Source organism: Phocoena sinus, chromosome 3, assembly GCF_008692025.1.
Source record: "Phocoena sinus isolate mPhoSin1 chromosome 3, mPhoSin1.pri, whole genome shotgun sequence".
Taxonomy (NCBI): domain Eukaryota; kingdom Metazoa; phylum Chordata; class Mammalia; order Artiodactyla; family Phocoenidae; genus Phocoena; species Phocoena sinus.
Genome location: NC_045765.1, coordinates 66,087,749 through 66,103,898, shown reverse-complemented (window position 1 = coordinate 66,103,898; position 16,150 = coordinate 66,087,749). Strand labels below are relative to the sequence as shown.

Below are 16,150 nucleotides of genomic sequence, written 5' to 3'. Positions count from 1 at the left end.
ATGCATTGGATGCTCAACTATTTTTGCTGATAAGGGTACACAATTTTATAATGTTTAGGGACTTCGCTGGTGGCACAGTGGTTAAGAATCCACCTGCTAATGCAGGGGACACTGGTTTGATCCCTGGTCTGGGGATATCCCACATGCCGTGGAGCAACTAAACCCATGTGCCACAACTACTAAGCCTACGCTCTAGAGCCCACGAGCCACAACTACGAAAACCCACGTGCCTAGAGCCCGTGCTCCGCAACAAGAGAAGCCACAGCAGTGAGAAGCCCCCGCACCCCAATGAAGAGTAGCCCCCGCTCACTGCAACTAGAGAAAGCCCACGCGTAGCAGCGAAGACTCAACACAGCCAAACATAAATAAATAAAATAAATAAATAAATTTATAAAAACACGTTAAAAATAAAAATGTTTAGAGGCTGTCCATTAGGAGGATATTGTCATTTAAAAAGCATTTTGTGAGTGGCATATCTTTAAAGTTGTATTTTTTCTGTGTTTTAGGCTGCTGGTCTTGGGCGTATGAAACCAAACACACTTGTCCTTGGATTTAAGAAAGACTGGTTGCAAGCAGATATGAGGGATATGGATATGTATATAAACTTATTTCAGTAAGTATCCTTTTAATTCAGTAACTTAGTTGATTCAGAAAATATTAATTTTGAAAGCTTGCACTGCTTTTTGAAGTCTGTTTCTCATATAGTCTCTTCTAGTAGAAGCATAGAATGAAAATAATCATTTGGAAGTTATTTACATTTCTTTTTTTAAAATGCACTTATATGTTTGCTTTTCCACCCCCTTGAAGTATTAAGTTCTGTGTTTACTATTCACTTTTCAGTGGTATTTCCAATGATGTTTATAAGACAGCGTAGTTTTGATTTACTTCACTTTAATTTCCTTCTTACAGGTTGTCTAATGAGTTCTTATCCTTTTGTTACTTTGTCTTTCTGATTTGAATCTATCCATGTTATTTTTGGATACGTATCTGTTTAATCTATTACAAAGGTGTTTTGGGACTGAGTTATTTAATAAAAAGAATAAAATTTCTATTTTTGTCATATTTTGTTTTTAATCTTGAAAAGTACTTTTTCTAGTATTCCTAGTATTTATTTAGCAAATCTCTTTATCTCATTCACACTGTTTTATAGAGGATAAGGATTCTCTCTTAGTACATTATACTTGAAGAGTAGTCTTTTTCTTGTCATAGATGCTGATGAAATAGAACTGTTCACTCCTTATAAAGTATTTCTTTATAAAAATTGTCATTTAAAAAAAATTTATATTTGGCAAAATAACTCTAGTACCAGATTCAAATCCTACTTCTCTGTGAATTTTTATCTGTTTATCCTTAACTCACTGGAGTTATTTCCCTTCCTGGAGCTCCTGTTGTATCTATTGGTAGAACCATATAATTATTTGCCTGTATCACATATAATGCTTTGGTTTTCATAGCTACCTTGAAACATCTTTGTGGAAGTAACCAGATCTCATACTTTACTTTCATAAATCTCTAATATTCATTAGTAAAATATACGATACTTAAGATTTCCCAAGTAATTGTTAAATGGTTTTTAGTAAAATTCAAGCTCTGCTGGTTTGTCAGAGGTTGTGACTGGTCTTTGGCTTTGGGTTTGTTAACTTTTTCGTAAACAGCACTTCACTCTCCCTTTCTAATTCTGTAGTCTGTACTTTGTATGCATGGATTAGGGAAAGAAGGAGACTATGAAAGAGACTACATCATGTGGGCTTTGAGCCAAAGAGTATGCTTTTTTTCTTTGAAGATGTAAGACCAGTGAGATGGAGTAATTATCCTAGAAAATAGAAAAAGTGACATTTTTGCAAATAATTCATTCATTATTAGTTGTAGTTTGTCATAATGGGAGCACTGAAAGAAAGGAGTCTTTTCTGACACTGATCTTTTAGGAACTGAAGTGAATGTTTGCTCTGAGAGTCAAGTATTAATCCAAGTATTATATGTCAAGCAGCAGTTTAAAGATAGGTAAAATATTGCTCTCTGGTTTCTGGAACCATAGACGTTGATTGCTATTTTAAAGCAGTGATACTGCTTACTCTTTTATCTTGTGACACTTATGTTCTGGTTGTGATTTTAAATACCTTGAACAGTTGAGGTATACTTTATTTACTATGTATGTATTAACAGTATGGAGGGTCTGAAACTGCAAATCAACTTCTATAGCTTAAAGAAATTATATAGATTATAGAAATTTCTATACCTTATAGCAAAAACATTTAGCTATTTTAGTCTGAAGTAGACTAAGAGCTATATTCACTGGATTTTCTTTAAGGAAATTGATTTTGATTCGAATCAACTATTTTTTAAAATACTTGTAGTTATTTCTTCTCTAATAGTTAATTAGATCTTTCACAGTACAGCAGAGGAAGGTTTACATGTCTATTAATTTTTTCTCCAGTGAATCTGTAGAAAGTATGGATGTCACTGTAATTTTTAAAGCATATTATAAGAATCAGATACTTAAAGCTGAAAGTAAATTTAGAGATCATCTACTATTGCCTTCATTTTATAGAGGAGAGAGACAGAAATTTTTGTGATTAAAAAAAATTGTTTTTTGTTTTTTTCTTGTTACAGTGACGCCTTTGATATACAATATGGAGTAGTAGTTATCCGCCTAAAAGAGGGTCTGGATATATCTCATCTTCAAGGACAAGGTAAATCTTGTTTGAAATACATTTTTTATCTTAAAAATGTAAATTACTTTGTTAGAAAATTATATGTAATTCTACAAATTCTTTAATATTTACCATCTAATATGTGTCATATACTTATTGTATGGCATTTTAAGATCAGAGCTGATTGGCTCTACCAAAGTTTGGATTTTCTCTTTGTACCAACCTGAATGGTGGCTAGTAATTACTAATAGAATAAAATTCAATTCAAATCATAAGTTTAAGAGAAACAAACATTAGTTATGATTGTAGTTTGGCCAAAGTTACAAAACTACATGATAAAATAATCAGAGGAAAACATTTTAGACATTTTCATGTTTATGGAAGATATACTTTGTACATAGAGGTGTATTAATAATGAAAAACTAAACTTTGTTATATCATTTACTGTTTCTTCAGAAAAGACTATATTTTGTAACTTTCTCATTTTGAAGTAATTATAGATTCACAAAAATTTGTGTACCCTTCCTCCAGTTTCCCCCACTGGTAACATCGTATCTATAGTTCTGTATCAAAACCAGGAAATTGACATTGGGACAATTTACATACCATATTCAGATTTCACCAGTTTTACATACACTTGTGTGTACAAATGTGCACACAAGCACATGTGTGTGGTTCTGTTTCACTTGTCACATATGTTGTTTCATGTAAGATACAGAGCTGTTCCATCACCACAAAGATCTCCCTTGTGCTACTGCATTATAGCTTCCATTCATACCCTTTCCCTGTTCTCTAACCCCTGACACCCACTGATCTCCTCTCAAACTATATAATTTTTTAAGCTTTTAAAACTTTTTTTTCATTAAGCTTAAAACCTGTTAAAGTATACTTAGCACTTTTGGCAACTTTATAAAAACTATGGAAAATTCCATACCCTCTAACGATTTCCTTGTAGCTTAAAAAATACTGTAAGTTTAAGAAAATTTGTGTACCTAATATTTTATCCTTATCAATTAATTAACCAGGTCATCAAAATTAGCTAAGGCTAAATAGCTGAGAGGCCTATAATGAACTTTCCTCATCTGTTCATGTATTTAAGCTGTTCTAATCCTCCCACTCCCCCCACCACTTTAAGGGTATTGTGCATTTCTGAAAGGAATGCTTTGAGGTCTTTATCCATGTAACACAAAAGTATGGCCTGCTGAAAATGCATTTTCTTACTCTGGAGTAGGCCTTGCAAAATACTATTTATTATGCTTGTTATGCTCTAACAGTAATTTTGGTTTAGGATACCTGTTAATAACTCTGCATAATTATTAGTAGTGTTCCCTTTCACTCTCAAAAACATCAGAGTTTGGCTAATAAATGATATACTCTGTAATTTGCTGAGATTTAAATGTGATTGGAAGTTCAAGAAAATATTTTCACGTGTTTATAATCATAAGAATTGTTTTGAAAGCCTCCTTATTCATCATTAAGATTTGGAGACAGGAATTTGCTTTAGCACAGGGCTTAAGAGCATAGGCTGTAGAGTCAGATATGCTTTGAAAATTCCAGCTTTTTCTCTTAGTAGTTTTGTAGCTGGGGCAAATTTGTTGACTTCCAAGCCTCAGTTTCCTCATCTTTATTCATAAGGCTATTGTGAAGATACTGTCTGTGAAGCTCTTAGCATAGTGCTGGCACTGAGGCTTACATACTTTCTATTGTTATTTCTCTTAATATACACATATCAGTGATGAGGATTATGGATAGAAGATCAATTTCATATTATGTTTGTCTTTATGATAAATCCTTTTTATTGTGGAAGCTAAACGTTTACTAACTCCTTCCCAAAAAACAAAAAATGAAGAAAGTGCTTTAAAAATAGAGACGGCACTTTCACCATGAGCTTAGGAAAGAATTCTATCCCCTAGTTTTGGCTTTATAGTCATGGGTATAATTTTTCACTGTTGTCTGTCATCTTATATGTATATGAACATTTGTCACATCCTACATTTTTTACATGTGTAAATGACTTTTAGAGTAGAGTTGGTTCACATTTTATACATCATTCTTTTGTCTACCAGATTCTTATGTTCTGTACATCTCACTCATTACTGATTCCCCATCACCTAATTCAAATGTCTGACAGTTAGTTGTGGCTAAAGATATTTAGTTGAATAGTCATTTCAAAATTGATTGTCACATTTGTTTATAATAAGAAATTATTCATTATAAACTTACTTACCATTATCATTATAAACTTTGCTTAAAATTGTCATTTAATTGCTATTATACCATGATGCCCTCTTTTGTTAAAAGATTCAGATAACATTTTGAATACTTTATGTCTACAGAAGAATTACTATCATCACAAGAGAAGTCTCCTGGTGTCAAGGATGTGGTACTAAGTGTGGAGTATAGTAAAAAATCAGATTTAGATACTTCTAAACCATCTAGTGAAAAATCCATTACACATAAAGGTAATTTTTATTCAAACAAGAAATTTTATTAATGGTAATGTTTTAATTTTGGAAGAAATAGTTTTTATTATATGGTATGTCTTACAAAGTAACCAGTTCTCAAACGTGTATTGTTCATTTCTAGTTGCTCAGGTAAAATTTATGCCTTTCCAGAATGGCTACAAATGATTATTTTTAAGGTATTAAGTAGATCATAGAACAGAAACCATGCCAGTTAATTAAACATGCTCTTGTATGTTTTTATTTATACTTAATTTTAATTTGAAGCATAGATTAATCTGAACTTGGAAAGAAACATGGTAGTTTTAGAGTAATGTGTATATAGCATATGATAACACTGAAAGGAATGATGTTTATAAAATTAGTTTACATAATTTTTTTTGTAAATCAAGATACTTCAATACCAGGGGTTTTGTTTATGTGCTGAGATACTCAGAATATTTTTACATCTACTGTACCTGGTATTATTCAGGTAAAACAATGTAGTAAAATATCAAGTGTAATTTTATTGCTCAATGTAGTCCCCTCCCAAGAAATGAGCAATTTACGTTTGTCTGCTGAACTGTTGGGCCATAATTACAGAAATAAATACTCCTGGTGGCTAATGTGGTTTAAGCCACAAAAAGATTTCCAAATCTCCTGAGACTTTGGGATAATTTCATCCACAAATCTCTATGTCATGCTTATGAGAAGGAAAGAGGAATGACTTCCAAATCTTACTCTCCCACCCTCACTCTCCTACCTCTGTTTCAGCCTAGTATCTCCATCTGTCCTACTCCCAGCTGACATGCAACAAGAAAAATCTGCACTGTAAATCATCAAACCGTATCATACTTTTGCTTCCTGTAAAATAATTACCATTCTTTTTCTGAAATTGATAACCTTGGACAACTCCTATCTCTGAAATCTCTTCTAGATTATTTAGAAGCATTAATGTTGCTTTTTCTTTCCTCCTTATTTACCTTGTTTGCTTAGAGTAGTGGTAGTTGAGAGTTTAGTTGAGACCCATTTTCCATATCAATTCTTTGCTGGCTTGATTATAATCTTTTTTTTCTATTTCACCTCAAAATTCTATAAACTGATTCTGATAACTCTTCTTATGTTCCTGCATTTATTTTTAGTTTGTGGTATACATTCTTTCATTTCCTCTTGTTTGTTGTTGTTGTCCTTTTCTCTTGCCTAAAACAGATCCTTTCTTTACGGAATCTGTTAGGAATTAACAGGTAAAACTATGATAGGAGGAGAAGTAATATATTTATCAGGCATCTACTGTTCCTCTCACATTGTAGTAGATGTTATCCATTCATTAGCTCATTAATGTATGTCACAATCTTATGAAGTCTATTTTTATAGAGTAGGGAACTGGGTCAGTACATTTCTACTCATCTTTTTATTATAAAAATGTAAATGCCTTTAACTTAGTTTAAATCATTTTTCAGTGTCAAGATTTCCTTGACATTTCTGAGCTCTTTGAAATGAATACAGAATGTCCATAGTTATATTTATGTTTTTTATTATCATTAAAAATAGATAATATCAAATATCTACTTTATATGAACAGTAATATTTAATACAATTAATTAAATGTAATAATTGAAATGTTTCTTGTTCCATAACAGGCATAAAAATTAGCATTCAAAAATAGCATTTATTTTGTGTTTATTTTCTATTTAGCCAATTATTTTCAAAATTAGTACAGAAAACATAGGAAAGTTTATATAATTTTAAACGTCTTCTGAATTTTAAACATTCTGGTATAGTTATTATATTTGGTACGTCTGTCTTATTGAGGCAAGCAGTATGCAGAGGGACAGAAAGAGTACCCTTTGAATATATGTTTTGTGCTAGGCACTGAGCTGAGTGCATTAATGCTTGCAATATGACAACCTTAAGAGGTAGGTATTGTTCACCCTTTTAACAAATGAGGAAAGTGAGGAGTTAAGTAAAGTAACTAGCTTAAGGTCACACAGCTAGAAGAAGGGTTAGAGGTAAACTTGGAATGCTGGGAGTCTGACTCAAGAGCCCACTGCAGTGTACTCTTTCCTGTCCAAGTTGGGAGTTTTATGTGCCTTAAACAAATAGTACAGCTTAGAATACGAAAAATTTTCAGATTAGGAAAACTATTAACCTAGGAAATATTTATAGACATGTAAATGGACCGACATATGCTATATACATGCATGTACACACACGTGTATATATGTGTATATATATACATATACATATATGTATATATATAAATTTATGTATTTGAAAAATCACTCCTGTATAACCTGGCATTTTATATAAACCAAAAGACTCTTGTCTCTGATCAAATTCCTAAATATTTCAAGTGGTGATTAATTTTTACAAATACCAAATATATCTATTAAGTGCTTCTAAAATTCCTTGTCAGTCATTTGCACAGTGATGCAGTGGCATGTTTGAAATTTATGTATTACTTGCAACACCAGTTTTATAATATCATATTTCTACTTTATAAGCCAGAGCAACTGATTTCAAGTATGAAAGTTTAAAAGTTTAAAAATTCTAAAGTTTTTGTCAGTTTTACAGGAATGAAATTTAGGGGTGGGTGTTACTCAGTAGCCCTGTTGGAGGAGTCTAAAATATGTTTGCTTTTTCAAATCCTGAACACTCAGTGTAGAAAATTTCTTCAGTCTTAATTATTTTTCACACTGTTTCTTCATACTATGTTTTATTTATAAATGTGTTCTAGTTACATTTTCATTATTTTATTAATAAGAAGGCAATTAACTTATATTTTGTGTTTTTTAAACATAATCTAGATGAGGAAGAGGATGGCAAGACTCCAACTCAACCACTGTTGAAAAAAGGCAGGCATTTTTCATCATTTTATTTTAATCCTTTTTCTCATACTGTTAATTCTTTAACTCCAATCTTATTATTTTCTTTCTTTACCTTGGTTTTTATTTCCATGGTGAGGTGATGTTACAGTTTTTTATTAAATGCAGATTAGAAAAATTATCATTAGGCCAACTAAAGCATTAAATTATCCCAGGAAAAGGTGATATATCAAAGACAAATTCTTTTAAATCAAAGACAAATTCTTTTAAATCATGGTAGTATTTCAGAAGTATTCAAATCCTGAAAGTCAGTATTTTAATTTTTAAATTTAAACTGCATGGTTTAGATGATAAGTAGAGACACTGAAATAGGTTTATTTACAGTGTCACTTGCATTCTTTACCATCAGTTGTACCCAGCCAAGTCCTTAATTTTGATACTAATATATTTCTCATTTCAAAAATTACAATATTTCTCACAGTCCTGCTGCGTTTGGGAGATACAGTCATGTCAACGTACATGAATTTTATGAGAAGGAGATAGAGGTGAGAGTTATGGAGCAGTGTGGTTTGGTAGCCATATTATTTCATCATGCAAAATCATTCGTCATGTTTTGCGTACATCATGGCAGCATGAAAAGTGAATGATAGACATTCTACAAAAGTGATCAGACTTCCTTCTGTGGATTTATGCTTTTAAAATTTGGTGTAGGGATTTCATTATAGTCATTTGCTTGCTCACAGAATCAGTGCTGATTTTTTTTTCTTCCTTTTTAATTCCTGGGGATACATAATGGGAACTCCCTTGATAAACTGTTCTTTAGACCTACAGTAGATGGGTGCCCCTCCTAGGAGTTCCCACAGTCTTTCTGTGATTCAAAGAAAGATGTGGTGGTTATATGGCTTTAGAATTGGGCCTCACATATTGAGGGGACAAAAGTTAGGTATAGATGAGGGAGTTTTTCCTTAGACTGAGAGGTTTCATTGTGATAACTGCATGATTGTATTGATATGTCTCCCATTTCTGTCTTTTATATTACAGATAACATTACATTTAAATTTTTTTTTGAGCTTTAAATTATTTTTATTTTTTTATTTTTTTTAAACATCTTTATTGGGGTATAATTGCTTTACAATGGTGCGCCAGTTTCTGCCCTATAACAAAGTGAATCAGCTATACATATACATATGTTCCCATATGTCTTCCCTCTTGCGTCTCCCTCCCTCCCACTCTCCCCATCCCACCCCTCCAGGCCGTCACAAAGCCCCGAGCTAATATCCCTGTGCCTTGCGGCTGCTTCCCCCTAGCTATCTACCTTACTACGTTTGTTAGTGTGTATAGGTCCATGACTCTCTCTCGCCCTGTCAAAACTCACCCTTCCCCCTCCCCATATCCTCAAGTCCGTTCTCCAGTAGGTCTGCGTCTTTATTCCTGTCTTACCCCTAGGCTCTTCATGACATTTTTTTCCCTTAAATTCCATATATATGTGTTAGCATACGGTATTTGTCTTTTTCTTTCTGACTTACTTCACTCTGTATGACAGACTCTAGGTCTATCCATCTCATTACAAATTGAGCTTTAAATTATTGAGAAACCAGATTACAAAAGAAATTATGTTCATGGAATGGGCATAAGCTTAATTTGCCCAGTTAGCCTGAAACAGCTTTTCAAAAATCAAAATCTAGCGATCATAATTTTCTTTAGTAGTTTTTATGATTCTCTTTCATTCAGAATGCTTCAAAATATTAGAAATTAGGCAAGATAATTTGGATGAGTTTAGGTATTATAGAGATATTATTTATCTGTAACCATTTAAAAAGTATATTTAAATTGTAAACAAGTATAACCTTATGATTGATGTCATATATACAACTACATTATAAACATTTGAATATACAAAAGTTAGGGAACTATGGGAACTTAGCAAAATATACTTTAATATTTACCTCCTCCCTAATATCTTATTTTTCTGCTTGATCCTTCAGAACCCAAAGGCCCTGCTGTGCCTTTAAATGTAGCTGACCAAAAGCTTCTTGAAGCCAGTACACAGTTTCAGAAAAAACAGGGAAAGAACACTATTGATGTCTGGTGGCTTTTTGATGATGGAGGTAAGGTTGCTAACATATGTTTTTAAGAAGTTTAAATTTTCTGAAGTTTTGGGGGTAGTACTAGGAAATGGTATATACTCTTCATTGACCCCATTCCCGTTAAGCCAGGTCCCCCAAAGCAACAGGATTAGTTCCAGAATCAGGCATCACACTTTGTTGTCCTGTCCCTTCAGTATCCTTCAAATTGAAAGTTGCTCAGTCCTTCCTTGAGTTTCATGACTTTAACATTATTTTTAGATATTACAGACCATTTTGTAGAATGTCACTTGATTTGGAGTGCTGTTTAATGATTCATCATAATTAGTTTCTGCGGGTAGAAGTATCACAGAAGTGATGCTGTGCCCTTCTGTCTGCGTCTTATCAGGTGGCATAGTGTTGATTTGTCTCATCACTGGTGAAGGTAGCTTTGACCATTGAGTAAGGTGGTTTTCCCAAGGTTTATATACCGAAAACTTATCGTTACCCCTTTTATGATATTTGGGGCATGGGGAGTTACTTTGAGACCATGCACATATACCATCGTTACTGCTATTTTTGGCACCATCTTTAGCATCCATTGATATTTCTGCCTGAATTTATTCTTGCTGTTACTATTGTTGTGGTGTGTTTGTGGTGTCCAAATGGTGATTTTTCCAATCCTGTCATTTCTTCATTTATTAGTTGGTGTTTAACTATAAAGAGGAGCTTTCTCTTTACTTCTATGTGGACTTATGGATTCCTGTTTTATTCAGTGGATTATGATTTTTTCATTCTCATAGTTTGTTTTGATGTTGTCCCAGATTTGGCCAGCAGTATTCTCTTTAGGATAACTTCTGTGTCCATTTGTCATGTCCACATCATTCTTTAGTTTCTGATAAAATAAGACATTCCAGGCTCAGTTTTGTACTTTACCTACACCAACACTTGAATCACCCTTTATCCAAAGAGGCTTGATTCCTTTTAGTGGAGAATGGTATTTAGAAACAAAGGTCAGGGCATTAGAAATGCCCGTTTCTACTAGGGTGTGACTGCTCCCAGGCCCTCTTAGTGGACAGATGTAGGAAACACACCCACCCACCCCCCCACACACACACTTATTTGTATATACAGGTATAGATTGAAACCACTTCCATTGCAACACTGCAGGGTTCGCTCCAGCTTCTCCCTTTTTATGTTTCTCATTCCATTGAGAAACATGGCTCCCGTTAGCTTCAGTGAATACTCTCTTTTCCTCAGTCCTGATATAACCAGTCTCCCTACCCTGCCAGGCCACTGTCTCATTTCTTTGACTTCCTCGCATGGGCCCTGACTCCACTGGGCCTCTCTCCTTATTCAGGCCTGCCAAGTGGCTTTTTGACTGAATTATTAAGGAAGGACTGAAAGAACAATTTTGTTTCATATTGAGTTATAATAAAGGTGTTTTTAGCAACTAACTTGAATTAAAAGTTCTTAATTGAGAAATTAGTGTTTTAATAAGTGATTTGTTATATTTTTATGATTCAGGTTTGACCTTATTGATACCTTATCTTCTGACTACCAAGAAAAAGTGGAAGGATTGTAAGATCAGAGTATTCATTGGTGGAAAAATAAACAGAATAGACCATGACCGGAGAGCGTAAGTCTGTTTTAAATTGATGGGCATTTATCTAGTAGTACTTCATCATTTCAATATAGATTTGATAGGGATAACAATTAGACAACACAGAAAATGTCAGTCACGTTGCTCTGTTCTGTAGTGAAGCTGAAAAGTCTAGCTAAACAAGTAAAACCTCATTCTCTTTTAGTCTTAACGTTTAAGTTTAGATTCTTGATTTTACTTATATGTAATATTTTTTAACATATTGACATTTTAGAAAAGCTTTATTAAATACTAGCAGCATCAAAGTGTTAAGCAGCCTTTTTTAAAAAGAAAAATCAGGGTAAAAAATACACAAAAGTGATATTTGTATATGCGTTATATTTTGTAGACTTCTAGACAACAGAAATACAGGATGGCATTGTCCATTTTCTTATTTCTGTCTGTCATGTCACAATTCTAGTTCTGGTTTCATTGCTTCTCTAAGTACACTGTGTCTCATCTCTGATCATTTCATAATATATCATGCATATTGCTCCCAATTTCACGTTTAGAAAGCGAAGCTTTGATCATGTGATGCCTCTGCCCCAAATATTTTTAACTTCTTCTCTGTTACACACCACAGAGAGTCTAGGCGACAGGGCCCTTTACAATCTGTCCCCGTTTCCTTTCTGTCTATATCTCCTATTCCCCCAAATACGCCTTGTACTTCAGTTTACATTGCTGCATCTGCTCTAAACAAACATATGATTTCAGACTTTCACTTCTTTGCCTGCTCTCATCTGTCTACTACAAATAGTTGTTCACTTGCCTCCTCCCTTCTCTGTTAAAATAACTCCATTCTTTAAAACCCCAGTACTTATTGTCACCTTCCTCATAACGCCTTCCCTGTTTCTTTCTAGTTGTTACATTCCCCTCCTGAAACATGATATACTTGATACCAGTCATTACATTCTGAGGCTTGAATTATTTTCTTATCTTAGATTTGAGTTTAACACATATTAGGCACTTAGTAGATTTACACTGGAGTTGAGCTAAGTGTTTATACATTTCAAATCATGATTTATGCAAGAAATACTAGTAATTTAAAAGTTAAACCTATAGCTTGTTTGTTTTCTGTTTCATTTTATTAAAAATAAAATCCTGTTTTGTTAATTGCTTTTCCTGTATGTGTGTTTCAACTTTTTTGTTGTTACCACCAAAGTTTAATTGCCAACTCTGCCTCCAAAAAGGTATTTATTTACTGAAAAATTAGAGGTTTATTGGAGCTCCTTTTCATGTTTGTCCCAGTTTAAAAAAAAAAAAAAAAAGCTGTGAACTTAATCTGCCATCAGTTATAGCTTCAGTTTTGCCCGAAAAGTCAGAGTTGGACCTTGAAATATGCATTATTTGTGGATAGAAGAATAATCCAAAAATAATTTTAAAATAACTGTTTACTAGTTTTTACTGAAATACATATACTTACCAATATAATTTGACTAAAATTAACTTTAAAAAAACTAGTTGCCATTCAGATTTCATTATTAATGTCTTGCTCTGTCCATTCATTATTGGATACTAAGGAGAGATTCAGAGAAAGTAAAAGAATACAACACAAGTTTCTACTCAGAATTTAGATGTCTACTTTGTGAATGAACAGTAACTCATTTAGATGTCTACTTTGTAAGTTAATTTAGATGGACTCTGTTTAGTACCTATCGATTCAGCCCTAAATAAAATAAGAATACTTCTATATACATCCTTCATGTGTCTCAATGCTTTGTTCTAGGATGGCTACTTTGCTTAGCAAGTTCCGGATAGACTTCTCTGATATCATGGTCTTAGGAGATATTAATACTAAACCAAAGAAAGAAAAGTAAGTTATTGGATTAATTACTTTGTATAAATTTCTGATTCTTTTATGGATGACCTACTCAGACATGCTAACAGATCATTTAATTTAAACTAATTACCTGGGGACTTTGCCTGCCGTTAGTTACATGTGAAGTCAACTTATTTTTAATCTAGCAGATAGTTGGCATGCCTATTGCAGATATTGAAGTAAGTCTAAAGGGTTTTTAATATTTAGAGAAGAATTCAATTACTGATTTACAAGTAGTTTTTGAAAATCATTAGTGCCACAGAAATTCCACATGGTTCTTTAAATTTCCATTGTTCATTATGACCACTCAGTCCTTACTCCACATGTGTAATACCTTCCACTATTTTGGTTTTTTACTGAAATAGGGAAAAAAATAAATCTAAGAATTTGCCTATAGTAATTGCATTCAGAATTCTCAAGAGTCAAAGAAAAGTAGACTCGTGGACTATTCTACCTGGAAATGATATATGGAAGTTGTTATAATTATATATATTTATATTACTGTACATAATTTTAATTACTTTCAGATATATGTTGAATATATGATGAAGCTGGTATAAAGAATTCATTTTAAGTAGAGAACAGTAAGGTATACCTTGTAAGGTTGTAGTCAGGGAGACATTTTTTTCTCTTATAGAAGAATATATACTAGGAGATTTGTATGAGACTGGTTCTGAAAAATATGTTTTTTACATTCATAGAGGTTTAGAATGCTGTTCATGTTCTTCCACTATCTTTTGTCCTTTTTAGTATCTTTGGACCTACAGCTTAATTCTGGATTTTAAATGTTTAATATCTGCCCTTTCCTCCCTTCAAAATGTTCTAGTACCTTTTCTTACACTACTTTTCTTCAGTGGTACTTGAACTGGGAAAGCAATTGAGTGTTTTGAGTAAAGGAGTAACACAATTAGACTTATTGTTTAACAGGATCATTTTGGCTTATGTGATGAAATTTATTTAGGTTGGCGGGCTGGGGTATAGGAGCAGGGGCAGATATAAGGAAACCTGCACTAGCAGTTAAAATTGCAGTTCTTTTATTATGAATATGATTCTAAATTTCTAATCAGTTAGAGAAACTAGTGATTGCTATTTTCAAAATAAATTGCCAGAGTGATTGTTATAGTCAGAGTATGGAAGGGAGCACGATGGTTGGAAAACACTAACATCTATAGTTATAATTACACTAATTTTTCAAGTTATAATTTAGTGTTTAAGATCTTACTGTTAAGTAATTCAGCATAAGGTTAATTATCTGTATTCTGTTTTTCTAAGTATTGTAGCTTTTGATGAAATGATTGAGCCATACAGACTTCATGAAGATGATAAAGAACAAGATATTGCCGATAAAATGAAAGAAGATGAACCATGGCGAATAACAGATAACGAGCTTGAACTTTATAAGACCAAGGTATTCTTTCTCTCCTACTTCCTTTTCATTAATCTTCCATGTGATTTAAAAAAAAAAATAACTTAAGACATATGTATCAAGAACTACAGTGGGACATTAAAAGGATCATACACCATAATCAAGTGGGTTTTCTCCCAGGAATGCAAGGATTCTTCAGTATTTGCAAATCAATCAGTGTGATACACCATATTAACAAATTGAAGGAGAAAAACCATATGATCATCTCAATAGATGCAGAAAAAGTTTTCGACAAAATTCAATACCCATTTATGATAAAAATGCTCCAGAAAGTAGGCATAGAAGGAACTTTCCTCAACATAATAAAGGCCATATATGACAAACCCACAGCCAACATCGTCCTCAATAGTGAAAAACTGAAACCATTTCCTCTAAGATCAGGAACAAGACAAGGCTGCCCACTCTCACCACTATTATTCAACATAGTTTTGCAAGTTTTAGCCACAGCAATCAGAGAAGAAAAAGAAATAAAAGGAATCCAAATCGGAAAAGAAGAAGTAAAGCTGTCACTGCAGATGACATGATACTATACATAGAGAATCCTAAAGATGATACCAGAAAACTACTAGAGCTAATCAATGAATTTGGTAAAGTAACAGGGTACAAAATTCACAGAAATCTCTAGCATTCCTATACACTAATGATGAAAAATCTGAAAGTGAAATTAAGGAAACACTCCCATTTACCATTGCAACAAAAAGAATAAAATATCTAGGAATAAACCTACCTAAGGAGACGAAAGACCTGTATGCAGAAAATTATGACACTGATGAAAGAAATTAAAGATGATACAAATAGATGGAGAGATATACCATGTTCTTGGATTGGAAGAATCAACATTGTGAAAATGACTCTACTACCCAAAGCAATCTACAGATTCAATGCAATCCCTATCAAACTACCACTGGCATTTTTCACAGAACTAGAACAAAAAATTGCACAATTTGTATGGAAACAGAAAAGACCCCGAATAGCCAAAGCAATCTTGAGAACGAGCAACGGAGCTGGAGAAATCAGGCTCCCTGACTTCAGACTATACTACAAAGCTACAGTAATCAAGGCAGTATGGTACTGGCACAAAAACAGAAATACAGATCAGTGGAACAGGATAGAAAGCCCAGAGATAAACCCATGCACATATGGTCACCTTATCATTGATAAAGGAGGCAAGAATATATAGTGGAGAAAAGACAGCCTCTTCAATAAGTGGTGCTGGGAAAACTGGACAGGTACATGTAAAAGTATGAAATGCGAACACTCCCTAACACCATACACAAAAATAA

The 16,150-nt window shown here is 33.2% G+C and overlaps 1 protein-coding gene across 1 annotated transcript in view; it reads left to right on the top strand.

Moving 5' to 3' along the window:
• SLC12A2 (solute carrier family 12 member 2) overlaps nt 1–16,150 on the top strand; it is a 109,928-nt gene that overhangs the window by 87,696 nt on the left and 6,082 nt on the right. Inside the window, exons 18-25 of the mRNA XM_032628141.1 lie at nt 507–613; nt 2,611–2,690; nt 4,988–5,113; nt 7,900–7,947; nt 9,903–10,025; nt 11,508–11,619; nt 13,349–13,435; nt 14,714–14,849. Of these exons, the coding sequence (XP_032484032.1) occupies nt 507–613; nt 2,611–2,690; nt 4,988–5,113; nt 7,900–7,947; nt 9,903–10,025; nt 11,508–11,619; nt 13,349–13,435; nt 14,714–14,849 (819 nt within the window). The remainder of the gene's footprint in view (nt 1–506; nt 614–2,610; nt 2,691–4,987; nt 5,114–7,899; nt 7,948–9,902; nt 10,026–11,507; nt 11,620–13,348; nt 13,436–14,713; nt 14,850–16,150) is intronic.